General features: G+C 52.8%; 12 protein-coding genes across 12 annotated transcripts; 6 read left to right on the top strand and 6 right to left on the bottom strand.

The window, feature by feature from the left end:
• Positions 1-1,833: 1,833 nt before the first annotated feature.
• J4E86_001209 (uncharacterized protein) lies at positions 1,834-2,827 on the bottom strand (the record flags this gene model as incomplete). Its single annotated transcript, XM_051441779.1, has 6 exons — positions 1,834-1,922; positions 1,972-2,209; positions 2,269-2,420; positions 2,488-2,636; positions 2,719-2,759; positions 2,819-2,827. The coding sequence occupies 6 exons, from the start codon at positions 2,825-2,827 to the stop codon at positions 1,834-1,836; spliced, it is 678 nt and encodes a 225-aa protein (XP_051307950.1).
• Positions 2,828-3,497: 670 nt separating this feature from the next.
• On the bottom strand, positions 3,498-4,410 carry J4E86_001208 (uncharacterized protein; the record flags this gene model as incomplete). The annotated part of the gene is made up of 3 exons (XM_051441778.1): positions 3,498-3,574; positions 3,631-3,759; positions 3,810-4,410. 3 exons carry the CDS (start codon positions 4,408-4,410, stop codon positions 3,498-3,500), a joined length of 807 nt encoding a protein of 268 aa, XP_051307949.1.
• Positions 4,411-4,896: 486 nt separating this feature from the next.
• Positions 4,897-7,140, bottom strand: J4E86_001207 (uncharacterized protein; the record flags this gene model as incomplete). The annotated part of the gene is made up of 1 exon (XM_051441777.1): positions 4,897-7,140. One exon carries the CDS (start codon positions 7,138-7,140, stop codon positions 4,897-4,899), a length of 2,244 nt encoding a protein of 747 aa, XP_051307948.1.
• Positions 7,141-7,999: 859 nt separating this feature from the next.
• J4E86_001206 (uncharacterized protein) lies at positions 8,000-9,640 on the bottom strand (the record flags this gene model as incomplete). Its single annotated transcript, XM_051441776.1, has 3 exons — positions 8,000-8,864; positions 8,912-9,310; positions 9,363-9,640. 3 exons carry the CDS (start codon positions 9,638-9,640, stop codon positions 8,000-8,002), a joined length of 1,542 nt encoding a protein of 513 aa, XP_051307947.1.
• Positions 9,641-10,305: 665 nt separating this feature from the next.
• J4E86_001205 (uncharacterized protein) lies at positions 10,306-10,844 on the top strand (the record flags this gene model as incomplete). Its single annotated transcript, XM_051441775.1, has 2 exons — positions 10,306-10,336; positions 10,384-10,844. The coding sequence occupies 2 exons, from the start codon at positions 10,306-10,308 to the stop codon at positions 10,842-10,844; spliced, it is 492 nt and encodes a 163-aa protein (XP_051307946.1).
• Positions 10,845-11,511: 667 nt separating this feature from the next.
• Positions 11,512-12,318, top strand: J4E86_001204 (uncharacterized protein; the record flags this gene model as incomplete). Its single annotated transcript, XM_051441774.1, has 3 exons — positions 11,512-11,532; positions 11,582-11,779; positions 11,830-12,318. 3 exons carry the CDS (start codon positions 11,512-11,514, stop codon positions 12,316-12,318), a joined length of 708 nt encoding a protein of 235 aa, XP_051307945.1.
• Positions 12,319-12,704: 386 nt separating this feature from the next.
• On the top strand, positions 12,705-13,253 carry J4E86_001203 (uncharacterized protein; the record flags this gene model as incomplete). The annotated part of the gene is made up of 1 exon (XM_051441773.1): positions 12,705-13,253. The coding sequence occupies one exon, from the start codon at positions 12,705-12,707 to the stop codon at positions 13,251-13,253; it is 549 nt and encodes a 182-aa protein (XP_051307944.1).
• Positions 13,254-13,955: 702 nt separating this feature from the next.
• On the top strand, positions 13,956-15,170 carry J4E86_001202 (uncharacterized protein; the record flags this gene model as incomplete). The annotated part of the gene is made up of 1 exon (XM_051441772.1): positions 13,956-15,170. One exon carries the CDS (start codon positions 13,956-13,958, stop codon positions 15,168-15,170), a length of 1,215 nt encoding a protein of 404 aa, XP_051307943.1.
• Positions 15,171-15,606: 436 nt separating this feature from the next.
• On the top strand, positions 15,607-16,657 carry J4E86_001201 (uncharacterized protein; the record flags this gene model as incomplete). The annotated part of the gene is made up of 2 exons (XM_051441771.1): positions 15,607-15,810; positions 15,863-16,657. 2 exons carry the CDS (start codon positions 15,607-15,609, stop codon positions 16,655-16,657), a joined length of 999 nt encoding a protein of 332 aa, XP_051307942.1.
• Positions 16,658-17,414: 757 nt separating this feature from the next.
• J4E86_001200 (uncharacterized protein) lies at positions 17,415-18,674 on the top strand (the record flags this gene model as incomplete). The annotated part of the gene is made up of 3 exons (XM_051441770.1): positions 17,415-17,596; positions 17,651-18,212; positions 18,264-18,674. The coding sequence occupies 3 exons, from the start codon at positions 17,415-17,417 to the stop codon at positions 18,672-18,674; spliced, it is 1,155 nt and encodes a 384-aa protein (XP_051307941.1).
• A 408-nt stretch (positions 18,675-19,082) lies between these two features.
• Positions 19,083-21,167, bottom strand: J4E86_001199 (uncharacterized protein; the record flags this gene model as incomplete). The annotated part of the gene is made up of 3 exons (XM_051441769.1): positions 19,083-19,737; positions 20,404-21,072; positions 21,121-21,167. 3 exons carry the CDS (start codon positions 21,165-21,167, stop codon positions 19,083-19,085), a joined length of 1,371 nt encoding a protein of 456 aa, XP_051307940.1.
• Positions 21,168-21,596: 429 nt separating this feature from the next.
• On the bottom strand, positions 21,597-23,846 carry J4E86_001198 (uncharacterized protein; the record flags this gene model as incomplete). The annotated part of the gene is made up of 2 exons (XM_051441768.1): positions 21,597-23,171; positions 23,220-23,846. The coding sequence occupies 2 exons, from the start codon at positions 23,844-23,846 to the stop codon at positions 21,597-21,599; spliced, it is 2,202 nt and encodes a 733-aa protein (XP_051307939.1).
• Positions 23,847-27,785: the final 3,939 nt, after the last annotated feature.

Raw genomic sequence — 27,785 nt, 5'->3', positions numbered from 1 at the left:
CGTTGACGCAGTGGCTTACTTCATTTAGAGAAATCGTGTAGACCCAAAAGTTATACCACCAACATCATGTCCGACCGCAGGACTATAAAACGTCTTCTACTTCCTCTCCGACCTCCTTCTGCTCACACCACTTAAAAACATTTATTCCCAAAATACCAAAATCATCAATCTCTGGTGGCATGGTGGTGGATCCGAAAACCGTTCGAGCTAGGCCTGATGACTGTCTTCTCCTCCGAGTCTCAAAAAGGCCTGCTCACTTTGCAATGGTCTCGGCCTTCTTTCCTCCTAAAAAACGGTCAATTCAGCGCCCATGAGAGTCTTCTTCCCTCCAAACACACCGGAGACAGAACACAGCGCTAGCCGCAACGCTGTATAAAAGGATCTTCTATCCAGCGTTAATAACCTACCCTCCAACTTCTCCGGGATATTTTCAAAATACGAAAAATGTAATGGCCACGGATGTATGAAAGAAAGCGAGAAGTGAAGGAATCATGTGTGTTTTGCGCGACTTCTAAGGCTGCTCGAAACTAACCAAGTTTCTAAACATGTGCGGACGAACTTCACTTTCAAAACTACATAGCAGAATGAATATGGTTCTTTGCCTGCTCTGTCAAAAAAGAGGAGAACAGTTGAATGTCTGAGAAGATCGGCTGTGCCAAAATCCACTTAATCACCAATTCATGAGTTTGAGACAAAGAGCAGCTCCAAACCTTAAAGTATCGATGCACATGTGAATGAAAAGCACGAAGGACCGGCATATAAAAGTCTCTAGATCTTGCCTGAGATTGCTCCTCTTCTTCTCAACGCCAGAAAGCTTCATTCTCCTACTCTTTTACCAAAAAAGGAACCTTCCATTGTGATGGAGTGTAAGTGAGAGTACACCCAAAAGACGTCAGGTCAAAACCATGTCTGGCGGACGGCCCCTCTCTCTTCTTCTTACAAAAGCGCCTGGAGCTTGTCGCTGCTATTCTCGATGATGGTGGTCATGTTGATGATGATGATCATCATCACTCCCACTCTCTTCTATTCTCCGTTGATCACTGCTATAGCTGCCACCAGTCCGCAATCCGACATCCCATCAATCTGAGAATTCCGAACTTTTGGTTCATGCTATACGATATCTTGGTATTGGCTCTGGAATGAGTCAGTAGAAGCTTGGGAAAGTGCCGCATCGATGAGGACCGATCGGCCGGGTTCTGAGTCTATGCCAGATATGCATTACTCCTATAGCGATGCGTAGTGCTGTGCTCTTGTTGAGCAATCGTGGTCGGCATGTGGGGAATCAGCTTACACGTGTGTACTAAAGCTTTGAGTCGTGGAACAACTAGTCGGTAACTATTGCTCGCACTCCTTCCAAACGTCAGAATGAGGTCTGTCATGACCACACAACCATCACCTCGAAATTCGTCCACGCAAAGACAAACCAAGAATTAAGTAATCTCATTTCTCGCCCATGCATATCCACCTATGATAAGCCTGTAACCCTCCCAGCGCCAATCAATATCAAAAGAAGTTGCCATGTATGCATAGCCACCCAGCTTTTGCCCTTTGTAAAACTCCGAGGCTCATGAAGAACGAGAAAACAGGAACAGAAACATGGGGTGAGGATATATTCGTTCGACGTTGTGTCCGGCCACTGAGAGCTAGGGAACTCGAGACATGGACCGCACGATCCCTCCCGCTACGAGGATGGAGCAAGCGAGCGTGATGCTGCTACGTTTCTCGAGCATGAGGATGCTGGGAAGGATCATGGACGTGCGAACGAGATATCGTGTTGTGTTGATCACTCAGGGTCGAATCGACGCAAGATAGAACCTCTGATGGCGAAACAACCTATAAATCGACTTTCGAGGACGTGAAGTCCCAGAGCATCTTGACTAGGGAATCGGGTAGGGTGTAGAGGTCGACGTGGAACTCGCCATCTATCATTTGTTAGCACGTGCCTTGCAATGGGAGATGATGGAAACCTACTCTCGACGTCATTCTTAGTGTACGTCTCGCTGGTCTTGTTGTCGTGGACCAATGTGACTACGTGCAGCAGGTCATCCTCACCCAGCTTCTGCAGTCCATCGGCCAGCTTCTCCATGTCTACGTTCTTGTCTCTCCGGCCCTTCTTCTTGGCGGCGTCCTTGTTGCGCATGCCGTTGGCCTCGGCGGGACCAGACTCTGCGAGGAGGGCGAGGAGCTCAGGCTTGGGGTTGCGGAAAGTCTGCCATGGCGGGTTAGCATTGTTGTGGCTGGTGAATAGCACGCGTATGTGGTACTTACAACTTGGTGCTTGGCCTCATAACGCTCCGACTGGAAGTTGAGGTCGTGCTCGAGGGTGTGATCACCGCCCTTGCCAACAGCGGACAAGACAATGCTCATGTCGAACTCACCCCAACCCTTCTCATCGATGCGGAACGGCGGCTTCTTGATGACTTTTGGCATGTTAGTGGGAATGCTTGCTGACGGCATACTGCTGAGCGCAGTGTCGGGCGCACTTACTGTGCTTGTTCTTCTCGAATGAAGGATGCAGGTTGTAGACGGCCTTCTCGAAGACGCTGGGCATGACCTCGTTGCCCTGGTCATCCAGCAGCCAAACCTCTATGCTCCATGATCGCATGGGGTATCCCTCAACGGGCGAAGGCTCCGCGCTGTGAATGCGTGTTAGCGACTGGCAACGTGTAGACGCGTGAGATGGGCGAGCGCATGCGATTGCGCGCGGATTGTACGTACATGGGCTTCTGGTGAGTGATGAGCTTGACCCATCGCTTGACCTGCGCGGTTGTTAGCATTTGCGCGATGGTTTTGAGGGCATCTCCAGGCCGCAACTTACGTCAGGCATCTTGTCTGATTTGCGCCGCGAGGACTGCGTTGACGGGCTGCTGCAAGCGTGATTGGTTCCGGCCTGCCTGAAGAATATATATGAGAGGTGTGTAGAGGCGGTTCACGTCGGGCGCGGTCTGGCGTGTCGGTCTCTTGCGACAAAGCCGGGGCGCGTGTAGTAAAGGCTTGGACTGGAGGTGCGCGGTGGCTGGTCTCGGGTCGCGAGCTCTGATTTGGCGAGTTAACTGAGAGATGGTCGCGGGGCGGCGGAGACGGAGACTAGTTGCTCTGGCTTGGCGCAAACCATCAAGCTGTAAGAAAAGCTGCACGAGCACGGAAGCCTGCCTGACAGGGGACTAGCCTTCTGCCAGGTGAGAGACGTGATACGGCATCAGCACACGTTTGCATTGCAGGTGAGACTGCAGGCTATGCAGGGTCAATTTCGCCATTTCTTAAAAGTAAAGCCATCACTACCAAGTCGACGCATTTCGTGCCATCAGGTCTTGCATAGGGGGACGCCGTTGACTACAGTAGTCGGGCCATTTAGTTACTATCTAGTTATGTGCAGGGTGTGGGTAATCTCTTCTACCACCATCTTATCATGCCGTCCCAATTCCTCATTCACTGTTCGTGCAATCCATCTTTTCGTATCTCATCCCATCTTCCAAGCTGTTATTATCCGACAGCATTTACTGCTCCGACTTGCCGAAAAGCGCCTCGTTCTCTTGCTGGGCCTTGATGAAGGCCTCCTTGAACTGGTTGGCATCTGACAGATATAGTTAGTGCTCCGCTGCGCGGTCTCGTGCATCTGCTTGGACTCACTCTCGCTGTTGGCGAAACGGATGGCCAGGGTCTGAGCCTCGGGCTCGCCCTCGCTGACATCGGCCGCGGCGTTCCAGACCCAGCTGCGGTCGCTGCCGACGTTGGGCGACAGCTTCATGTCGGGAACAACTATGCACTTCTTAGTATCCGCTTTCATATCCGCCTTCCATGTATCATACCGTAGTGGTTGGCGCAGACCTTGAGGGTCTTGTCACGGCGCATGACGAGACGGGTCTTGCCATTCTCCTTGTGCTTCAGTAACCGGACGTCACCAGTGCCGCGCTCCTTCCACTCCCGCGATTCCCTGTCGAACTTGAACAGCTTGGCGCGCATCTTGAACACTTGCTCCTCGAGCTCCTCGTTGGTCTTGGTGTCGACCTTCTCGGTGAGGTGGACGACGGGCTGGAAGTCGACATCGGGCTCTTCGTTCTCGGGGTCCTCGTCCTGTCGCCTTGTCAGTACATCCTCGAAAACACCGTAGCACATACGCACCTCGCCCTTGGGCTTGGAAGCACCTGATGGCTCGTCGACATCGTCGGCCTCCTCCTTCTTGACCTTTGCGGGGCCGCCACCGAACATGGAAAAGACGTTGTCCTTTACTGCGGCCGCTGCCTCTGTCGCCTTCTCTGTGATGGGCTTGTCATCCTTGCTCTCTGTGGTGGTCTCGGGCTTGTCAGACGCCTTGTCGGTGGTGACCTTTGCGGTCTCGTCCTGAACAAGAGTCGCCGCAGGGTTGGCGATCTGCTCGGCGGCGGGGTCGGGCTTGGCTGCTTCAGACATCTTTTTCTATGAATGCAGAGTATTCGGGTCTGTGTGTAATAAGAAGAGAGCTGCGTTTGTGGGGGAGATGTCGTGTGTTTGTGGGTTCTTGTGTCAACAACTGCCTGTAAATTGGGAAGTGGGATGCCCCTCCAGAACGCGCTTTACCCGGTTCGGTTCAGGGGACGTGCCCGCCCAACGCGCCTTCACACCTGACGCAACGTGCACCCAACTAGTTCGTCCTACATTATGAGTCAATGCGTAACTATGACAGTACGGAGCCACAGAGATGTGCGCATCTACAAGCTGCTGTAGATGCATCGTGGTATGAGATGAATTTGACAAGTCCTATAACTCCCAAGTTGTCCTACTGTCCACACCAGGTCCCAGGGGTATATCACTGCACCCTTGTGTCTGCCCTCCTGTCCATATACGCCGCATAATCAAAACAAGACAGTGCAGAAAGTCACATGAGATCCTCCACTGCGTGCCGCCTTCCCATGTTCTCTAGACCGCCCCTCCCACCTTTGCACATGCCCAGCTCTGCCCCTCACCGCCTTCCTTTGCAGACAGTCCCGCCGCTGTCTCCATCTTGCACCTCACGCGAAGAGCATTCATCCTGGCCCTTTGCATCGCTGACGATGTCCGCACCGGTGCAGTCACCTTTCGCAACCCCATCCACGTAGCATCCGGTATCTGTCTTGCCCGATGAGCCTTCGTCTCCAGCTGATGCTTAGTCTCCTGAAGTTGCTTGGAAGCGTAGAGATCAAACCCGGCCATGTATTCTTGCAGGTGCTGTGCAGCTACAACAGAGACGTTTCGAAGGGTGTTTTGTGTATCCAATATGTTGGACATGGCAGTGTCGAGGAGTTGATCTAGCGTCGACTTGTTGTGTCCGAGCATCACCTCGAAGGATTGCCGCAAGAGAGGCTTTGAATGGGTGGCAATGCTGACATTGAACTTATCGAATCGATACTGCTGATCCAGGTCGACAATGTACTCGCCAGTGGTGGTCCGGTTATAATGTGCCGGAACCTCTTGCGAGTGGCGACAAACTTGAACCTGAAGTTGGGGTTTCTTCCGGTTCGAATTGAAGGATTTAGAAGGACGGAGTACAAACTGATGGTCTCCGGTGATGTGGATTTCGAAATCTCCAGCCGAACTGTTCTTTGCCTTTGGCTTCTGTGTAGCCTGCTTTGGCTGGGACGGTACGACAGTGAGGCCTCGAGCTTCGTGTACAAGGCTCGAGCGAGATAAATCTGGGTAACGAGCCACACTTGGAGACACTGACGCTACGGGTGTGATCGTTGTGGTGTTGCTTTGAATCTCTGAAACGGCTGGTGACACTGACCGCCCTTGGGACACTTTTTGGTACAGCATAGGGGTATAAGCCGCACCCATGAGAAGCGCAGGGATGAGGGCGAAGAGGACGAATGCAGATGCTAGCAACTTTGCAGTCGGCCATGGTAAGCCGATCTTCTTCGTAGACGTCTTGGTCTTGCCACTAAACCACGAAATGCGGGCTGCTGAGGCAGCCTTCATGCCCTTTGCTTTCGCTAGATGAGGACTAATGAATGCGAGATGGCGATTGAGCTGCGATGGCTCGAGTTGGTCGAACTGGTGGATATCGAGGGGCAGTACTTCCTTCAGCTCGTAATCAGTGTTCGGGTTGTCTCGCCCTTCTACGCATACCCGTAACGTCGTAGTGTTTTCATCAACGGAAGATCCAGCTCCGAAAGGATTGGTCTCAGCAAGTTCGATGCATGGGATTGTCTCGCGTTCGAATACTTCCTTGGCAGACGCAAGATCTTGTTTGTCAGCAGTGCTATCAAGGACGCTTGGGTGACAGAGGACCACAAGGTCTGGTCGATCTGAAGAGTGAGAAGACAGGCCGGAGCCGAACATGAGCTGTCGTCCATCTTCCATGATGGCGAGAACGTGCCTCTTCTCGCGCGACTTATGAATCTCCATTTTGGCACAACGATCAGCGTGCGGGACGGGGGCATATGGCTCGATGTGACCGCGGACCATGACCGACTTCGAGGCGCTAGGGTAGGCAGCAAGTGCTGCGCAGATCTTAGAGGTGATGGTGCCCTCTGCCCATTTTCCACTACCAATATACAGTATTCGGTATGCGTCTGGGGTGGCGAGAGGGTCCTTGGACAAGGCTGCCTTGACCGACAATCTGATCTCTTTGCAGCCATAACGGTCGAACACCGGTGGCAGCTCGTCCGTATAACCTGCCGAGCTCTTGATGACGCTGCTTCCATGGCTTACATCAGAGCTGCCCGTGTTCTGCTCCTGGAGTATGAAATGCCTTGAGCTCATGCTCCCACTCAGGTATGGAGGAACCTCTGTCAGAGAGGAGTCTTCCCCAGATAGTATAGGGTGTACGTGGGTTTGCTGCTCTTGGGATTCGCCGTGCGAAGAGTATGTGCTATCTTGTAAGTGGTGCTCGCCAGCTTCGTATTCGACGTCGTCATCACTGAAATCGTCGGACGTGTCATCGGGCGTGGGACCGTCGGTCGACGCGATCGACTCGGTGTGGGCTTCGTCGTCGGACATGTCCATGACGCCGTCGCCGAGCAGGTCATAACTGCTGTCGTCGAGAGAGCTGCCCGCCTCTTCTGGGGCTCGGCGCTGAGTCGACCTCATCATAAGCGTTTCAAGATCAAGCTTAGTGAGCGAGTGGGCCACCTGCACAGGGGGGAACTTGAGATCCTGAGAGGAGTTAGGCTCGCTGGAAGACATGTCAGCCTGTTTTCATGCGAAATCCAGTGTGACCAGAAGTTCAAAGCGATCCGAGTGTGGTGGAAGGAGAGAGGGGGGAACGGTCAAGGTGAGGTTGTGGTGGGCACCAGGTGGACGCTGCCTAACTAGCTGCGGGCGAGGCGCGTATGGGGGCCTTCGGGAGGAAGTGGGGACCAGCGGGAGCAGGTGACAGCACATACCAGATTGCACACTGATAGCCTGATAAGTGAAGTGCAGGACTATCGAAATGCTGTCAGTGAATGCGAGCGACGAGCGACTGTTCAAACTGCTGCGAGTTGTGGTGACGACAAGGTGCTGATGGACGGTCGAGCTTAGGTGGGATGCGAATGGGGGTAACCCCGCATAGTCTCGTAGTAAGCGATAAGATACGGAACATGGTTCACATGGCCAAAGCAGGCCACCTTATTCAATGAAACCGAACAGGCGCGCTGCAGTCTACATCAGCACAACAATAAGCCTGAGTAAGATGCTGAGGCGATGTCGATTCCTGGTCGATCTACTTATATTGTTCTTTCAAGAGGTTGATGTTCGACCTTCCCGTCGAATGGGGTGGGGCCGTCATCTAAAGCAAGCAATCCCATGACCAAACAACGAGGGCATCATTCAAGAGCAGAGCTGTTTCAACTTGTTCGTATTCGTTCTCATACACTGTGTCGCCAATGCGCAGAAAGTAAGTAAGCCTGCAACGACGCCAGCGTAGTCCTGATGCTCTATTGAAGGGCGGCCCAGCCCATATGCAATGCCAACACCTGACGCCTAACTGGAAAGAGGAGTAGATGCTAATGTTCCCGCAAAATGCTAGCCTGAAGCTGATAGAATATCACGCGAGAAGGAGAGATCATGGTCCGTCAGGCCCAGGTGATGCCCAGCCACCAGCCACTTCTACCCATTCCGTGAGGCAGGACCCTTCTTTGCCCTCTACGTCGACAATGTCCTGGTCGCATTTGCAGCGACAGCCGACACCGTTTTCCTTGACTGGGTCATATGACGCCCAGTACCTGTCTTCTTCCAGTCGCTCCTTCTCGTCGAGTGTCGTCTTCTCAAGATATGGCTCTCGGGCGAGTTGTCGCGCAGGTGCGTTGGCGGGACAATGTTGGATGGTCGTATGCCGGTATCCAAAGTCGCGGAAGTAGTGGATATCCTCAGGGCCAAGTAGTGCACCAACAGCTAGCGAGTGGATAGGCGCATCTCCCCATCTCTCCATCCAGAAGCCACCACTGCGATCCATCAGCTCGAAGAAGTCATTGTACTCCTTGCTGCGGAACCAATTCAGGTTCGCGATCTCGAAATTGCTCCAGAAATGGCACATGTTGTACGATTCGCCCTCCATGTTCTCAGGGTGGATTTCAGGCATGGCCTCTGTGCCGAACTCGGCATCCATTATATCCTGAGGAAAGAAGTTCTTCTTCGACTTGGGCTCTGTCTTGGGCGCCTTCTCGTCCTCCTCTTTCGGTTTCTCCACAAACATCTCCCACATGCCCTTGGAGGTCAGGTTGTTGTTACGCTTGTAGGCCGAGGCATATCGCCAGATGTTGGGGACGGTTTCTCGTAGCTCCTTCACCGCGATGGTGAAGCCATATGTCTTCTTGTTCCGGATCATGTGGATAAAGGGATCGTATGTGATGTCGCAGAAGTACTTGATCTCAGGCTCGAGGCGCCAGTACCAGTCGTACTTGGCGAGTAGTTCGTGTTGGTAGAATTTACTGTCCGTGTTAGTGGCAATCAGGAGAAAGCATGCTAGGTTACATACCCCGAGTAGAACCTGCACATGTGATGGTAGCTCTCCATACCACCGTACATGATGGCCCTGTCACCCTGCTTGGCGATTCCTTCCTTCGCAACATCTGGATCTACCCAGTCGGGGAAGCCCCATTGCTCGGGAGGGATCTTACCCCACTCCACTGGAGCACTGACATGAGCCAAGACCGTCTCCCTGAACGTCTCGTTGAAGTCTCCGTCGTTGAGGAAGACGTATGGGTAGTGGAACCACCGATTGAAATGTCTCTCAATCGACTTGACCGACTGTATGACACCATCCAACTCCTTGTTTCTCGCTAGGACTACGAATGCAGCGTTTGCTCGGGGTCCGTTGACCTGCGGCTCGAGGCAGCCTACCGCGAATGGCTTATCGTACTTCTCGCTTATCCGTCTGCGCATTGTTAAAAGTTGTTTGGATGCTGTGGTGATGGTATTTCACGTACCTTATCGAGGGAGGGCCGCCGGCGGGCATGTTCATAATGCCCTGCGAGTCGGGAGACTTTACGAACAGAATTATGATTATTATTATAACGAGACATGGAAACAGCAACACCAGGCCCAGAGGTATCGACACGGATGAACTCCCCTTCAGCCGTATCCTGCGTCGAAAGAAGGACAACCGTGGGGAGTTCTTTTCGGCGCGGCGCGGTAGGTCGTCCAGCTTGTCTAGGCTGTCCTTTGAGGTCGGTAGCCTCCTCGTCATATCTTGCAGGAAGCCCATGGTGGTGCCCAAGTGGTGGCGTGTCTGGTATGCGATTTCCTGCCAATGGCAGCCCTGTTGCTCTTTGGCCCAGTCGCAAGCGGTGCGAAGCGAATTCGAGGGGTCTAGAGGACGTCGAATGAATGCGACGGTTGTGGATGAGGAAAGGGCGACGTGTTCAACCCAGGGAGCTTGGTCGATAACGAGCGTGTGGGTCGTGACTCCAGGTGGGTGTACGAGAACAGAGATGGGTCGGCGATTGGCGTGACGGGCTTAAGCTTGTAACCCTGAGGGAGTGAAAGGAGAGAACAGGGTCGTTGAATGTAAATTATTAGCGGCCGATGATTGCGTATGCGTTTCGAGATCTGCTAGTTGACATGTTCCCTGTCGGCGGAACGCGCCAAGCCCTTTAGCACGCATGCCGATAGCAGGTGCAGCGGCCCAATACGTTTCGGGATGGGCTTTCACCCGCCATATCTAGGCACCCGACTAGACATTTCGATGGGGTGAGTTCTCTCTGGAACCAAGAGTAGACGGCAAGTGCATCGTAAACTATCCGCAGCTAAGGCGGCGAAGGAGCCGCACGGAAACCCGCCGCTAAGCGATCGACACGACATTCAGCCAAACGACTAATCTAGACCCTTATGTGCATGCCGTGTCAGCACATCCCTTGCACTACAACCACCATGAGCTTCAAAGCAAAAGACCTCCATTTCGGTACGTTTGTATGTAACGCAATCGTATCATTCGCTAACTCGCCGCAGACAGCTCACAGCCAGCCTTCTTACAGCGGCTGCGCGGGCAACTCACCAGTGGAGACACAGCCCGTCATGAACATCCAATCGCGCGAAATAAGAGGATGAAGAAAGACGACGACGATGATGATGCGCCTACGTATGTCATGGAAGAGACGAATCAGTCGATGAGTAAAGAGGAGTATGATGCGCTTGTCTCAGGCAAAGACGACAAAGAAGGAGGGGAGCCGGCTGCAGACGAGGCTGGAAAGAAGAAAGATGGTGATGCGACGTCGCAATCCAAAGATAAGATTGCTGAGGTTGGTGCAGTCTCAAAGAAGCGCAAGGCGGCAAAGATCATCGGGGATGACCAAGACGAGAGCAAAAAAGGAGAAGAGGCAGATGTGAAGAAGCCAGAAGCGAAGTCTGTGAAGAAACCGAAGAAGAAGGCCAAAGCTGTCAAGCTCACTTTCGGCGAAGATGAAGGCTGAAGACGGTTGCATCTCAACTGTTAGACATTACCCGCTTGTCAAACACGATGCATCGAGTCACAAAGCTATCGTGGTCATCTCTACTTGACACCAACGTCAACTCAGGCTGCGCGAGACCATCGAATTTGCCGGTTCCTCTTGGGCAATGATCGCTTTCATTCATCTGCAACTTCCTCGCGTGGTCATGGGATTAGTCCACAGCGGCCAGCGACAGCGGTGCGATGCATGTGACACAAGAGAGAGAATGCAGGTCAAGCTGGGTCGCATATGACGCAGAGGTCTTCTAGCATGAAGATTACTTTAAAGCATTGAATGTCGCATACGAGGGCTACGAGCTTTCAAAGGTCCTACCTTTCAAGATGCTACCTAGGTAGTGAGTACATGGGGCAATGTAGTGAAATTATTACATGTCAATTTTAACCGTGACGGTATACTATTACTTCCCACCACACAATTTCGATCTCCTTTTGACCAAGCTATGCAGCATGTCATGTCTGACCTATCACAGTGGCCCTTCGTGGTGAAGAGGCAAGATCTCAAGATGCTGCCAAGGTCGGAACGTTCCGATCGGAACGAGGATGTTAACCCAAGCGCTCGGGACTCCGCAAGGAAGTTGAAGCCTCCTGCATGCGGTTTCTCTTGTCCGTCCACAATTCTGCCATACAACATGGCGAAGTTTTCGCTCGAGGTAATTCACACAATTACCTGTCCCATCACCTTTCTCATCCATTCTCCAGGACTTTGATCAACACATCGAGAACCTACGCGCGCAACTCCTGTTTCTCAATGAGACGCTCGATGCGACGGATCACAATGACCCCGACTGGTTGGCAACGGACTTGATCTCACTGCGAAACAAGTCGGGGAGGTTACAAGACGACATGAAGAGATTCAGGGACCAGCTCGAGGACGAAGGTCTGGCGGAAAAGAAGAAGGTATGCTGTGCCGTTTGCGCACGCGATGCCGAAAAGCTAACAAGCGACAGGTCAAGACTTCAAACAAGCGTCTTAGTATCGAGGGCGCGAAACATGCCTCTACTACACCAAATGCGCAACCCCCGAACTCCAACCCGCATGCCATATCTCCTCTCGTGGATCAATCGCCCACACCACGCGCAAAGCGAGCCAGGATCCAAGACGACTACGTGGTTCAACATGTCGATGTCACCGAAGAAGTGAATAAGCGATTACAAGAGAGCCGTTTGCGGCGCTTGATGCAGACGCCGAGCACTGCGCAGAAGCGGAAATTCGATGCATACGAGGATGGACCCAGGTCAGACGGGCCGGCTGGGACAGATGAAGAAGGGCAAAGAGGTGGACAAAGTGGGAGCGAGTACGAGAGAACCCCAACGAAACGGCTGAGGAGTAGTGGAACCTTTGAGCATCTAGGAAACAGAACAGAAGAGAAGCCAGGGAGGCAGAGTCCACGCTTTGAAGACAGAGTCGACGTGAAGAGGAGGAAGTTCCAACGATAATCAGCGAGAGATTTGCGCGTTTTTATGATGTCGGTTATGCATGGTTGGGGCAGGATGGGGACAACGGCGTAACGGGAATGGGAGTCGAGAACAGCATATCAATAGGCGCATTTGAATCACGAGCGGTTTAAACCAAGTCACCTTGTGCACTGAGTACTGTTCGCGTGGCTTCAGATCTCCGCAGCACCTCCGCTCCGAAGGGGAAGCCGCAGCCGAGGCGGGAGCTAGCCGCCGTCTTTGCATCATTGAACTTTTTGACATTGCGACCACCGAACTACTCTGACATCACCCCTGCACTCTACCTGCTCAAACTCCTATACGCGCAATCAATCCACTCCGAAATCCACTGTATTTCCAACACCGACTGCGCGAACACGTTCACCAGAATGGCGACACCGAACCCCGTCCAAAATATGCCCATCCCACCAGAAGAGCGCCTCGCTCTGGAACAACAAGCCCGATACCAGCGCATAACACGTAACCTAGCCATCGGCGGCCTCGTCATATGTCCAATAATAGCCATACTCCCACCACGAAAACTAGACCTCTATACATTCTCTCTAGGCATCGGCTTCTACCTCTCCGCCGATCATCTCATCACACTACGAACAGGCCGCGGCCTCGTACAAAACCTCAGTCCAGTGCGAGCCATGGACCTACCGACCGAACGCGCAAAGGAGATGCAGAAGATATTGCAAGAGGAAAGGGAAAAGAGTCGGAGGACACTGGAGCGGAAGGAAGGGCAAGAAAAGGGTATACTTGGGAAGCTGTGGATGGGTGATGAGGAGGAGGGTTGGAAGGAGCGGCGATTGGAGGAAGAAAAGAAAGCCATTGAAGAAGGAAAGAGTTATGGTGATATGATATTTGAACAGATTTGGGAGGTTTGGAATTGGGACAAGAAGAAGGGAAAGGACGGCGAGAACAAGAAGGAGTGAACACGTCTTTTGGTCTGCAGAGTCGCATTCTCCTGTATAACACGGATGTACGATATCGCCTTTGGGAAGGACTGCCATCCATTGTGCCCTACGTTAGGGTCTCCGGGGCCGACCAGTTGCGGGAACACGTTTATGAGGTGATGACCTAGATGTCTTAACGAATACAGAAGACCTGAATCTTTGACAGCAAAGTGTCTTGAGTCAAAAAAGGCAATCAGTGAATTGTCTCTCATACAGAGCCTTCAGATGCGATTCGGATCTGCAACACTGTTGCGAGACAATGGATGCGCAGTGCAGCTGACTGGCGAAATCAACTTCTGACAAATGTCTCGAGCATGTCGCAACTAATTCTCTACTTCCCATCACAGCAAATAGTCCTCCTATGACAAGATAGCCAAGGATTACGCGAAACGAGCCTGAGCACTGACTGTATGCACAGGAGCGATGTTTGCCTATCGACCACGTACTCAACGTAGGCATCCGGCCATTGGCCTACTCCAGCGCCACCATCTATGCTCACCAAACTCACCGCGTCGTGTTTCAGCTTATGCCAACGGAAGGACCAAACAGTAATTATATCTGGACATCGTTTACGCAGCCTCCCATTTCCTGTGTAACATCCTTCCCGTATCGACAGAGCCGCAGATCTCGGTAACAATACGCGATTTACTCATTATTGCAATCCTACTGGGAACCTACAGAATGTCTCAGCCAAATGCGCCTCTCAGTCACACAGCCGCCGATCTGTTCCTTCCATCCAAGGACGAGGAGGAACAGCTCTCTCAAGCCGACTTCAACGAACTATTCGGATCAGATGGCTCAGGGCAACCTATCTTCTCGATGAACAACAGCGATATACTCGATGACTTCAGTCTTACATATGAACACGGTGCTTTTGCAGCTGTTGACTCACCAAACACCTCCACAACTTCGACTCCCAACTTCTCAAATTACGACTTCGGCCAAACCGCCGCGGCATACCCGACTCCCGGACCAAGTACACCCCATCCCTACCCGCTAGATCTGCAACGAGCCTTCCCAACAACAACTGATGATCCAGACCTCAACGATCGTCCTCGGCCTATGCGATCTCAAACAAACCATGCCTACCTCCACTCAGAACAGCCATCGCAAGGCTACGGTCGTCGTCGATCTTTGAGCACTGGCGATACAGATCGCATTGCCGCAGCCAACAGCATCACCAATCCCACTTTCGTTCGGCTCCAAGCACCGCGTGCGAGATCAGCCACACCAGAACACAAGAGAAGGCATGCCGCGCACTTCCAACATGGAAGGAGTGTGAGTCAAGGTCCGGCGCCGAGAGGAAGGCCACTCAATCCAACAAGCATACCGTACTATACGTACAACGATACATTCGTCGCCGACATGTTCTCTACTCCTATTGGTACGCCGCTGAACGAGATGAGAGATCGCCGGGATCTGAAACATGGCACTGGTCACAACAGTGCCGGCATGACAGATGTTGCAGTTCGCTCGGATAACCCGGTCATTCGGCATATGACACGACCTGACGAACTTGCACGAAGCAGACAGATCATTGAGATTGGCGCTCTAGCGGTTGCCAGTCACTTGACGCTGGATCCTGTACTTGGGCTACAAAGTCCGACCACAAACCGCGCCCAAATCCTCAAGAAGCTCGCCGATATCGAAGAACATCTGGACGACAAAGAAGCAAAGGAGGCTCTTTCCGCGTGTAAGACGATCCGAGACGCTTTGTCGAAGAGGATTGAAGCTGAGTTCATCAATACAGCAGACGAGGTGGCAGAAGATGATTTGGAGGTTCCCAGTAAAGTGCTTGAAGGAGCGCAGTATGGTATATACGACGGTCACGATGACAACGAAATCATGGGGTTGTTGATGAGAGAGAATGGCGTTGATTGCCAGGAGACTGGATAAAATTTAACGAGACATCCAAGACCGATAAAGCTGGGCATCGAGGGAATAGATGCGAGGCGTAGTGCGATTGGGTCGTTATTGGGCTGAGCGTATATATGGTTGATTTTGGGCTATACATGATGTGAACAAATACCTAGGTACCTCTGATGCACAAGAAACGAGTTGTGCTGTACATTGGTTCTTTAAAATTATGCCTGACACAGAACCTCATATCCCGATGCTGCTGCAAGTTCGTTTGGTAAATAGAGTCTTACTTCTGTGAAGACTGGGAGCGATGTGAGTGCTGCATCTCGTATTCCAAACACGCTAGCTCGCGACTTCACATGACCCATGGAAGCCGCCCCACCCGCCCCAGCTTACATACAGACCCAGCCACATAACCTCAAACGTGTCAACACGGGTGACCCTACTACAATTCATCACCGTACCTCTCATCATGATATTCCGGATAGCGCCTCTCGCTGCGATTCTCGCGTTTGCGCGATGCGGAGCTGCTGAAGCCGCACCGGAAATTACGACAGTTGCGGAGGGCTACAACGTGATTGCCAAGATCCCATGTGTTGGGTGCCCTTTCCTATACCAAGACACATCAAAAGGCAACGATGCGCCATGGGCTCAGAGAAAAGACGACAACGCTCTGGTAAACCATCCCTAATGTCAAGGAGACCAAATCGCCCGCTAACGTGCCCCAGCTTCTGAACATCTCCCTTCCCTACGACTCAGCGCATCTAAGCATCAACAATGCCCCACTTTTAGGAGACTCCAAGATTCTACCAAAAGTATACGTTAACCAAGTCTTGTTGGACACATCGAAAGATGATCTCGACAAGCTCGTCGCATCTGATCAGCTTGACAACCTTGGCGGCGCTTACTTTGGCGCTTCATACGCCTACTCCCTGCGCCACGTCAAAGACTCTAATGCATTAGTGTTGCATTTCGATATCATGCAATTGTGGACTGATCTGACTTCCCCGGATCTCACAATCGTTATGGACAGAAAAGAGCAAAAGATCCTGGAACTCGTCCTTCTGCAGCGTCCCCTGTTGTCCGCGGGTGACCCAGCTAGCGCGTACGAGATTATCCGCGCTGCACTCATCCCGCGCTCACAGTCCAGCATAAACGGCAAGCGCATACAAAAAACGGCAATGTGGTTCCATGATTGGGACGACAATGGCAAGAAGGGTACAGCGACTCATGTTGTTAACTCGGCTTCTGCGTCCTTTGTAACGTGGCTTAGTTCCGGTATCTGGTCCCTATTCATCTTCATCCTCGCAGTCATGGCGCTGTTCGTTGTCGTGTGCATGTTTTGCATATTTGGGTGTGGATGGCACAAAGATGAGTATGAAACAGCACAACACGGAAAGCGCAGCAGTGGGAAGGGTGCTTGGGGCGGGAACGACATTGAGGCCGTGCGGAGGTTCATGACGCCTGAAGAGCTGGGACTCCGAGGCAGTGGGAGGGTTGTGGGGGTTGGGAAAAGCGATTGATGGACTGCAAGATGAAGAGCCATCATCCAGTCCGTGATCCATCCTGATTGACTTTCTTCCTGACCTCGGCTCGATCCTCGTGCGTTCGATGCGCGACCACTTTCATTACCATCGTCGTGTTCTTGAAAGTCTCGAAAAATCCTGCTGCAGAGCCCACTTGGCAATGGCACATCACGTTCCCGACCGCTAGCGCGTCACCGTCGAGCCCACAAACAAGAACACCCCTGGGCAGATCACCGCGCCAGCGAACACATCTCCCGCGCTCCCACCTCCACGATGGCACTACCGTGACTGCGACGATCTTCGGCGGTTCAAGCCAAATATCTCAAATAATCGTTCACGCAAAACGAAAAAGCAACCGGCTGCGACGGCCATGTTGCTTCTGCTAGCGACGCGCGACGTCATTCCGTTACTCTCCGCGCGCCGCTAAACGTCATTCACCCAAGCTCATTTCAACGTCGCGACTCGCACCGAACCCTTTCATTGCTCGATCTCCGCAGAGACCACAGTTAGTCACATGGCTAATTCCAGGCCAGGGAGCTGTTGGTCTCGATGCGCGTCAACGTTGGTAAAGTTTGACAGCAGTTCATCGCAAGGCATCGTCATGGTCTGGGCTCGTGAGGTATGACCGCATAGGTTTGGTTGATATGATAAAGACCCTCAAGTTTGCATGTTGGTAGAGTATAATCAGTATAGTAATCAATTTCATCACTTAATTCACAAGGGTGCTGTCCTGCACACCCACCGAACACGCACAATGGCCATTACCAACACCACCTCCACCGTCCAGGCAATTTTCGCCCTACATGTCGTTACAGCAGGCGGCTCCATCATCCTCATTCTGGCTGCTCTTGCGTTGTTCGGTCGCCAGCTCGTCGGCGGCCCTGGACGACCCCGTACATTCAAGAAGTTCAACAGGTCAACTCTGAACAGGCACAGGTACACCAATTCATGCCCCTTCTATCCAATACCAAATCAACTAACACACAACAGTTCCACTGGCACACAACTCTTCCTCATCACGGGTCTCACCACCCTCATGATCGCCTATGCCGCACAATCCTCCATTGTAGCCCTCCAATCCCGCCTCCCATCACCCTTCTACATCACCTCCGCCTACGCCTACCCCCAGTACACCGAACCCTTCGGCAACAACGACTCCATCAAATATGGAAAGATCATCTCCATCCTCTCCTTCACCTACCAAGGCGCCATGATCATCATGAACGCCTGCATCGTCGGCGCCATCTGGATCCACGCCAACCACGTCCAGAACAACGGCACTGGCATCAAGGAGCCTGGTGTCCTGTCTTGGGCTTTGAACGGCTTCTGGATGCTGGCTATCCTTGCTCTTGGCTTTGCTAGCTGGGCTGTTGGTCTTGCGCGCCGTGGCAGTGGAAACTCGGCGTTGGCGTACCCAAGTCTTATTGCTGTCGACTACATGGTGAGGACACTATATGTTGTCTACGTAGCAACTGTCATCGCTGCGTCGACTAGTGCTACTCTTGAGGCGATCCTTTGCTGGATTGGGATCAAGAAGAACGGTGTTGTCGGTGTAAGTTTACCCCCCTCCTTCTGTGCAAATGCATGGACTGACGACATCTAGAACCGTTCCAAGTCAGCCCTCACACGCTTCGTCATGCTCGTCACCCCCATCGTCTGGGTCCGCAACGCCTTCTCCATCGCGCAGCTCGTCCTCCTCTACCGCAACACAAACAATTACTCACGCACCACCAACCAGGCGCTCGCCTTCCTCTTCATCATCTTCGGCGAGCTATGCGACCTCGGTATCTTCGCTCTTGTTCTGCTCGGCGCCTGGAGCTTCGGCCGCAAGGGTGACCAGAGGCCCGAGGTTGTCAAGGAGGCTAGGTACAGCGAGAGCATGAGGGATAGCGCGTACATTGCCAACCCCAATGCTGCTTATGTTGCCAACCACGATACTGCGTATGTCGATGGACCTGCTGGACCTGCGTTTGAGGCGGGTAGGGGTCCTACATACATTCCCCATGTTAACTAAGGGAAGTGTGAATGATGATGTACGATATGTACGAAACGTTGGAAGGAAATGATTTTGAAGCGTTACAAGCGTATTAGCGAGTCTTTTAGGTACATAATTGTTAATGAATTACACTCTAAAAAGCCTCATCCCTGAATCTGCGCATATAGTAGGCTGAATCAGCTGTCCTCCTCCCCTATAGTCTAGAGCAGGCTTCAACGGGTACTCCACTTTCAGACGAAATCGGATGAGTTCGGAAAGTCGAGTATGTCAGAAGAAGGGCTTTCTGATTTGATTTCGACAATACTGTTTGAGCGGGCACGCTTCTTGGCGACACGTTTTCTTGGGACACGACGGGGCGGGCGAGTATAGTCGCTGATCCTGTCCCGTACATGTGAGCAGATGTAAATATAGAGATATATAAGCATCTTACCTATCAGACCTCTCTTTGTAGCAAATCCTGTCTTCATGGCAGTGGTACAAGCAAGGTTCATCATTCGCACGATCGGAAGGGCCAGAGCCGTCAAGGTGGCAGCGATAAGAATTCCCGAGCGAAACCATCGCAACGAATCTGTCGGGAAATAACTGGTAGTTATTGGCCCAGTATTCATAGTCCGTGTTCCAGACAGTGTAGTCTGCGATGAACTTTCGAAGTGGATTGTTGGCATCAGTGCGATTGAATACGGTTTGGATGATCTCGGAAAGCAGTGTGGCAAAATCTTCGGCGTTGGTTCTGTCTCCCCATTCCATCAGGGAGTCCATTAGTGTGTCCCTATAGTCATCGTCGTCGAGGTGGCATCCAAGAAGGTAGCCTCTGATCAGTTTTCGACCTTCATGCACCATCTTCGCGAGACCTTCAGCTTCCATAAGGACGCGTTCGGTGTACAGCCATTGAACGTAGATCATGAAGTCTTTTGGCTGGTAATCTGTGAGGACGATCGGGCCTTCCTTATTTTCGCTATCATCCGCTAGCAAGTTCGCATCGATTAGAGCTGAAGATTCTCGGATAAGCTTTGCGTGGACCGTGAAATCTTCGTGATCGGGTTTTATGCCGACACTGATGGTGACGACGCGAGTTCCCATGCTGATTCATGTTAGTAGAGTCGATGAAATGCGCATCTTGTACTTACCACAGCAATTTGCTCTCAGGATACAGCGGCATCATGGCAGTAAAGCGCTTCGCGTGCGAGCGCGGTGACGAGGATATGGCGCAGACGTGTGCAAGTGGAAGACGCGGTGTAAGACAAAGAGGCACGGTGACTAGAAAGGTCTAGAGCTCTAAGAAACATTAGGAAAATCCGAATTAGGCAGCCGCGCGAGGTGAATGACGTAGTGCTGGCCGAGAGTCCATGTGAAAGGGAAGGAGCGACTAGCTTCTCTCACCTCATTCTCACATTTGTATGGTGAACCACTTCTGACTTCTCGCTCAAGTATCTGGTTTCACGTTTATCTGTATCTACAAATTGGGTACAGCAAATGTTCCGAATTCCACCTCGTGGGTCATGGTGCGCGTGATATCCCTATTCTTCCATACGACCCACGCTAGGCATTCAGTCTCGCGCAGAATCTCGTCAGTCGAAGCAGATCGTGTACCATTGACACAAGTCCACAGTATGTACAGTCCATCCTCAAGCACGTCGCTTTGCGTCTGGTGACTGGGTGTCGTCGGGAGCTGGGCGTTTCGTTGAGATAGTGCGAGACCTAGACCCATTCAGCTGTGATCATGGCGTGAGCAGAGGATATTACGTACGTGTCGGATTTCTTCCTGTAGCAAGTCTTCTCGTCGCCGTGACAGTGGTACTTGCAGCTCGTCTTCCAACCATCAAATGGCGAATTTCTGGGTGGTCGAGTGATGTATCTTCCACCAACGGCTAGGAGGACATCCAGTAATAGCTCCGGTTCCTTAGTGAGCTTTCCTGCCGCCAAACTTCCGAGTTCTTGTTCATTCAGCGTCCACGCAATGAGGTCTGCAACTAGCTTTCTTGTGGGCGATCCAGACGGTACCTTCTTGTAAAACCACCTTCCGTACTCTGGTGGGAACGAGTATGGGACACGCTTTAGTTCGCTTGCGCATTGTACCAGAACGTCGCTTAGAGCATCCCTAAAGTCGGTGTCGACTAAGTAATGACCCAGATCAAACAACCCAGGCAACTTCACGATCTCGTAAAACAAGGCCGATGGTGCATGATCGTTACGTTGTCTAGTGTGAATGACACCTGAAAGAAGCCAGTGAAAGTATATGCCGAAGTCCTGCTTGTCGAAGTCGGGTAGTGAGATGGAGCGCTCTTGCGATTCTTGCCATGGTCCTCTCATCGCGGCATCGACAAACTCGGATGAGGCGCGTATGCTATCTTCAGGGACCATAAATACAGCCTGACCACCCCGACCAATCTTCATAGTGATCATCTTTTCGTGCGCACTACACGTTGTTAGTTTGCTGGTTCATGCTACTCCACGCTGTGCTTACAGGGCAGCCTTGTCCTCGAACCCTCTCTGCACCGCAGGAAAGGTCATCTCGCCTAGCTGTCGTATATGGGTTGTTGTTGGAGAGATGGGTCGTCTCCGCGCGACGCGAGATGTGTTCTGCAAGTTTCTCTGAAGTGGGTCCGCGTCCCGTGAGGTGAGAGTGAGTCGCACCTTCCAAAAGTACTCACCTCACCAGCTGTATCATCACAGCACCAGGACCACCAGACTTCTCACAAACAGAGGCAACGCTCAGCGGAGTAACAATGGATGCATTCAATACGCTCGCTCGCTAAACCAAATAATAGACACAAGAAATAATAAATCGCTCAACGACAGAAGCGCGCGCCATAACAACGCGCACGCTGGGTATCTTACAAACATCCAAAAGGTCATGCCATGCCCGGCCGTATCCAGAAGGAAAGAAAATCTTACCAATCATTCCACGTCTCGAGACCGCATCAAGCGACCTAAAAGCCCTCAAGCATATGCTCCTACCCGGTCGTCGCCATGGAAGAACCCACTCCCATCAAATCCTTCCTCCTTCGGCGTAGCCCATACTTCTGGCGAGACATCGTCGTAGCTCGGCTTGCGGGCCAGGTCTTCAGAGTAGACGCTCGCGTCGTCGTTGGCCCATCGCTGGTTCCTGTCGTGGCTGGGCTGGCCGTAGACGATATTGCGGTCGTGCGCTGGAGCTCGCGGTGTGGAGCAGCTTATCCGCTGATCGCCTTCACGCGAGATGATCAAGGTGTCGGGCGAAGGAGTAGGATACGACGGCGATGTGGCAGTCGCCGAAACGATGAGCTTGTTCACCAGGGCATGCAAGTCCGACACATCGTGCTGCAGAGTGCGAACCTGCTGTTCCAAGGCCTTCCTCGCGCTCCTCTCGTGTCTGAGCGCCTCATAGACGTTCCGCAGCGCTCGCGCATTCTCCTCGTTGCTTCCAGTGTGAGGAACGGGAGGTCCGGCAAGCGTTGGAGAACCAGGCGCAGGCTCAGGCTCAAGGGTCTCACTACTTGATTGGACGATGAGCTCTTGATGAATGCTCGGTGCCGATCTTGAGTGAGAGCGCGATGCAGACGCGGACGAACTCCGGTTCCTTGATCGCAGGTTGCGAGGTGCGTTTTCGAGGATGATGGTTTGCCGGTTGTTACGGGATGACATCCGGCGGGTGAGTGTTTCGAGATTAGAGTACCTGGATTCAAGATCTTGAACGCGATCCTCGATGGGTATGCGATGTTGGCTCTTCGCTGGTGGCGGAGGCGGCGGCGAAATGCTTCGGACTTGCGGTGATTCTGGGATATTTTCTTCCTTGGGTCCAAACAACGCATTCTTCAGGTCACCAAAGTTGAAGGCTGAGACTGGGGGCTGAACACTACGTTCTTGCTCGCGGTTAGGCTCTTCCGTAATCGGCGTCGCGGTCTGCGATTCGTCCGCTTGAACGAGCGTCGCGCTCATCTCGTTGAACGACTCGTTGTCTGGTTCTCGGATCATGGGCTCTTGCATCGGCACGGTGCGGACCGTCTCTACAGTCTTCGCTGTTTGCGGTCTACTATAGATGCTGCCGGACATGTAGCTCTCCCTCCAGAACTTGATCTCCGCACTCCTGCCTCTCTCCGTCGAGGCGCGCTCTTTTGCGAGATTGTGAAGAGCATCTGCACTTCTTGATCTCCGTCTGTCGTGTTTGGACGTTACTGTTTGAGTCGGGCTAGACAGTGCGATACCGATACCGGGAGACATCTCATCTTCTTCAGCCTGTTCGTCCCACGCTGCCAGCTTTTCCCGAGGCTCGTCGAAACTGTGTCGATGAGTAATGGCACTTGGTACAGTGGGCAGCGTGGCTCTTCGGCGACCGAGATCCGGCCTGTCCGTATCGAATGTAAGGTACTCTTTCGGCGGACTTGCCGGCGGCGCATTCACGTTCATGGGGTACGGGAGATGTTGGCCTAGCGGATGTAATGGCTGTAGCTCCTCCACTGGCAGATCAGATATCCGAGGATTGGACGGGGGTGTCCTTGGTTCTCTTGGTGGTGTTGATCTCAGCATGGTAGTGTCCTGTTCTTCGTCAGATTTCATTCGTCATGCTGTTCTAGACAAACTCACACTATGGTGGTAGCTGTGGCCACGCTGCATTGGCTCTTCTTCCAGATCGTCCGCTCGGTCCGGGCCTTTTCGCCCGAACATCTTACGGAAGACATTTCTGAGGCCGCTCTTGCGCTTATTCTTCTTCTGCGCAGCTTTACCGGCGCTCTCTGGCGTGGAGCGAAACGGCGACGGGGAAGCGATCGAAGTCGATGGCACAATGCTTTCGCGCTGTACTTCGTCCAAGTGTCGCACTCTTGGCGGGGATCTTGAAGAAATCGGGCGCTCGGGAACAGCCGAATCGCGCTGGGGCTGCTGCTCTCCCACAGGATTTGATCGCAAGGCTGACATATGCTGTTCAGGCACAGGCGGAGGAGACTGAAGTGGTCTTGGCGGGGTTTGCGGCCTTTCATACTGCTCTTCTGGCGCGTCCTGCGGCTGCAGTGTCCGGTCCAGCGCGCCATTTGCCGCGTACTCCTTCTCTTCCTCTTCGTTCAACGGCACATCCTCGGTAATAGGGATCGGCCCGCTAATTTTTAAGTTCCCTCTTCTGATAGCCTCAGCCTTCCAGCTGGAGCGCTCAAGAGGCGAGGGCGAGGGCGTCGACGCACTCATATCGGCGACGACAAAGCCTTCTCTTTGAAGCATATGGATGCTGCAATGTTTTGGATTCCGAGTGTTGGGCACTGTTGGCGAATGCGCTTCTGCGGACGAGTTCTGGAAATTGCGCTTAGGCGAGGTTTACCGGGATGACCCAGCGAGCGTGAGGATCTCGACTACCATCACCGATGTTGCGAAAGCAGTTGATGGATAAGAAGCAAAGCAAAGGCGGACCGGAGCGACAAGCGCGGCAAACGTCCCTCCTCCGAAAATAGATGCAAGGCAAGAATAGGCAATAAGGAATTAACAACGATAGCCCCCAAGACTCGAAAGAAGCGAACTCGATCAGAAAGAGCGACGAGGTTAAACAATAGAGAGACGTGCCACAGACGACGTAACGAGAAGAGCAGCAAAAGAACGGGGGGCGGCGCTCTTAGGGTCTATGTATCAGACCGAGAGCGTCATGTACCCTTTGGACAAGGGTGCCAATAGAGTGGGGAGGGTCAGTCGGATGGGGGGCGCGGCGGGAAGGAGGAGGCTATTATTGATGGCGCATTTGCGAATCAAGCAGTATGACCGGCATTACCTTTGACCACAACACAACGGGGGCTGGGGGGCTGCAGCAACAAATAAAGGCCTGATCGCTGCTGCACAAGCGTTGCATGAGAGGCCAACAAGTCGGACCACTGCGCGAACGAACGACGTGCAGGTTGTTGGCGATGGGGCTGTGGGGTTTTGCGTCCAGTACAGCTGCATGTTTTCGCCAAAGCGGACTGTTGCAATCGATACGTTCGTTGGCTGCAGCACGGCACGCGCAGGCGCGCTCGGCCACTGTCCTCTTCAGCCCTTCTGAAACATGCGGCTAACACGTCTTGGACCTCAGCTTCCCTGTCGACCTCTCAAACTTACCACTCGTCCAGAACCGCCATCTCAAATCCCAGTAAAGCCGTCGCAGAGCTAATCCTTCTGCGTCTACAAATAGCGGCTTGCAGCACTGACCGAGGCGTTCCACGAACCCTCCTCTTGTCGCGTCAGGTCTGAGCTCGAGAAGACATGGGGTCGCCAGGACGCATGTCATGTCATGGACCCTCGGCCGTGCAGACTAACAGGAATCCTTGCTCCAGCCTGCATTAACGCGTTTGAGGCTGTCCGCGGACTAACTCTGACGACGGCCTGATTGGGGCTCATTGCTCTGGCCCACACCACACCGTCTATCACGACTGTTTGGTACTCTACTGCACGCGTTACCTGTTGACGATGTACGTTGATGTAAACATGATTAATAGGGGAGGCTGGTCGACGGTAGCCGAAGGGTCTCGAAAGACGTTGACAGAAGCGACGTCGCAAGCGCTGGGCGCCGTTTTGATGAAGTTTCCGGCCTGCGCTGATTGCTCGATATTATTGCGCCATGTATTGATGGTCACGACTCGCCACCACACACTTTTTATCCTGCACGACACCGTTCAGCATAAAGAGTTTGAGAGAATGAGCCCATTACTCGCTGTCTATTCTGCGCGCTCTTTTGGTCCTTCTCGTTTCTCTTTTGCGCATATATGTAATCGCATGCAAGCCCTGCTTCGCCGTCTTACCACCGTAGTCTCATGCCGCATGCCACTTTGGCGATGACATTCGGCGTATGTAGGTGTTTTGGCGCGAGCTGTCTCGACTCGCGACTTTGACGCGGGACTACTGCAGCTAAAATCACGCCGCATACCATGGCTGCAGTATCGCGCTTCGCTTGCGAACCAAACCATAGCGCTGAGACCATGTCCTCCCCACACCACTCCAACATGTAGTAGCGAACCACAACTCCGACATTGTTTGTTTGGGAGCCCGTGACAGCGCATGTGTTACAGCCTCGCTTGCTTACACCCCTCATCCGCCGTTTTCTTGGTCTACGTAGACGTCTGCCAAGTTCGGATACCTGAGATCGGCGTGGTCTTCTAGATGCTGCATCCAGGCTTTTAGAAACTTGGAGCCCCTGTGAATCAATCAAGTCAGCAACAATGCATGGCGCTGTGGTGTGATGAGCGTATAGAATCCTCCGCCGTATAGCAGGGTGCCGAGGGTCTGGTCTCGGTGTGGGTGACGAAGGGTTCCCGTGTGACAAAGCAAGGGGGCGTGTCACGGCAGTTTCGAGTTACGCGGGTTTCAGATTTGCTTGTTCGCAAAGACCACGTCCCGACGCCCACGTTCTCGGGTATGACCGAAGTCCGCGACTCCGCGATGACGATGAGGTATCGGCTGTGGGACCAACAAGGAAGGGTAGTGATACCGGGGACATGAATTGGGAACGAAGAGGGTACGTACTTGCTTATTGTGTCTGAGTCTCCGATCACACAAAGATGTCGCTTTGGGCGTGTCATTGCAACTGCGCCCTTCATCAGCACCTGCAGCCACGTGTTCATGCGTAGATATTGCGGCGAGTCGGTAGAGTAGGAGCTGACGTACCGTTAAGCCGTCTCTTCTCGCCCAAGAAGCCCACCTCATGCTCTGGATTGCTCCGTACTGTGCTGACAATGACGGCTTCCTTCTCGCGGCCTTGGAAGCCATCCACGGATCCTAGTTCGATACCAGGATACGCCTCTTTGAGCATTCCAGCGAGCAATGCGAGCTACCATTGTTAACGTTGAACCCCACAATACAAAGTTGACGCGCATTGCACACGCATGATGGGCAGGGTGGAAAGACGCGTACCTGTGCATTGTATGGCGTAACCACCGCGATGTCTTCCGCTTTAACGCCGGCTTTGATCAGATTCGCGACATGCATCTTCACCAACGCCGCTTCTGCTTCATTAGATTTGCTATCGCCAAGACTCATGCCTTTCCCGCCCTTGCCTATCACACCCTCGTCTTCGATCTTCTCAGGGAAGTCACCGCCTTGAGTGTCCCAGAAGACGAGCGGCTCTTGTGTATCTTCAGTTTCTTCAACGTCGTACTTCAGGTCCTTCAGTAGACGGCCCTTGACAAAGTCTGCTGCGATAAGTTTCGAATCATATAGTTCGTCCGATGGAAATCGCATTATCTTCTCATGCATGCGATACTGCGTCGTTAGCATCCGCTTGATCGACGGTCCATGTAGAGAAAGTAGCCTGTCGAAAAGAGTTGTTTCGAGCGTCATGCCGGTAATCAGCTTGCCAGCGGGTTTCTCCGCGCTATCTTCACTCTTGCTGGCTTCCTTCTTGGCCGCTTTCGTTTGTTTCGAGTTGAGAGACTTGATAGTGGGTGGTAATTGGAGGTGGTCGCCGGCCAACACCAGCTTACTTGCCTTGACCCACAGTAAAGGCACCCAGCATTGAGCCTCCAAAGCCTGACTGGCCTCATCCACGATGACGACATCGAACTCCTGACCTTTTAGATGGAAGCCACCCGCACCATGTAGCGTCGCAAGAACGACCTTGCTGCCAGTCACGAGATTGTTGACACATCCTTTCTCTCGCTCTCGATACTCTTGTCGGAGCTCCTTCAGCTCGGTGTAGATCTGACGGCGTTCTTTGGCGTTGCGGGTCTTGCGGATAGAAGATTGTTTGTCATCCATTTCTTTGCGAACGTCCTGGACCAACGCGGCTGCTTCTGACGTTCGTGTGAGGACATCGAGCGAATGATTTAAGACAGATGGTAAGAGGCGTGCCGGATGCCCGAGGCGCACCATAGGTACCTTGTGAGATGCTAGACGCTCAACAATGTTATCTACGGATATGTTCGATGGCCCGCATACCAGCAAGCGAAGCTTCTGCTTGAGTAACTGGAGTATAAGCTCGATCAGCGTGTGCGTCTTGCCTGTACCTGGAGGGCCATGGATCAGCGCGACCTCTCGGGACGCTAGCGCGAATCTGATGGCCTCTTGTTGGCTGTCATTGAGAGATGAATCGTTCCACTCAAGCTTATGAAGGGGGTTTGATGGATCGTTCAGGTCCGAGGGTAGGGGTGTAGGCGATGCTTGTCCAAAGAGTACGCGCATGAAGGGAGTGTACTCTTGGTCTCC

The sequence above is a fragment of the Alternaria arbusti genome, assembly GCF_024043155.1.
Source record: "Alternaria arbusti strain BMP 1465 chromosome Unknown scaffold_1, whole genome shotgun sequence".
NCBI classification, from domain to species: domain Eukaryota; kingdom Fungi; phylum Ascomycota; class Dothideomycetes; order Pleosporales; family Pleosporaceae; genus Alternaria; species Alternaria arbusti.
This window is presented reverse-complemented; position numbering and strand designations above follow the sequence as displayed.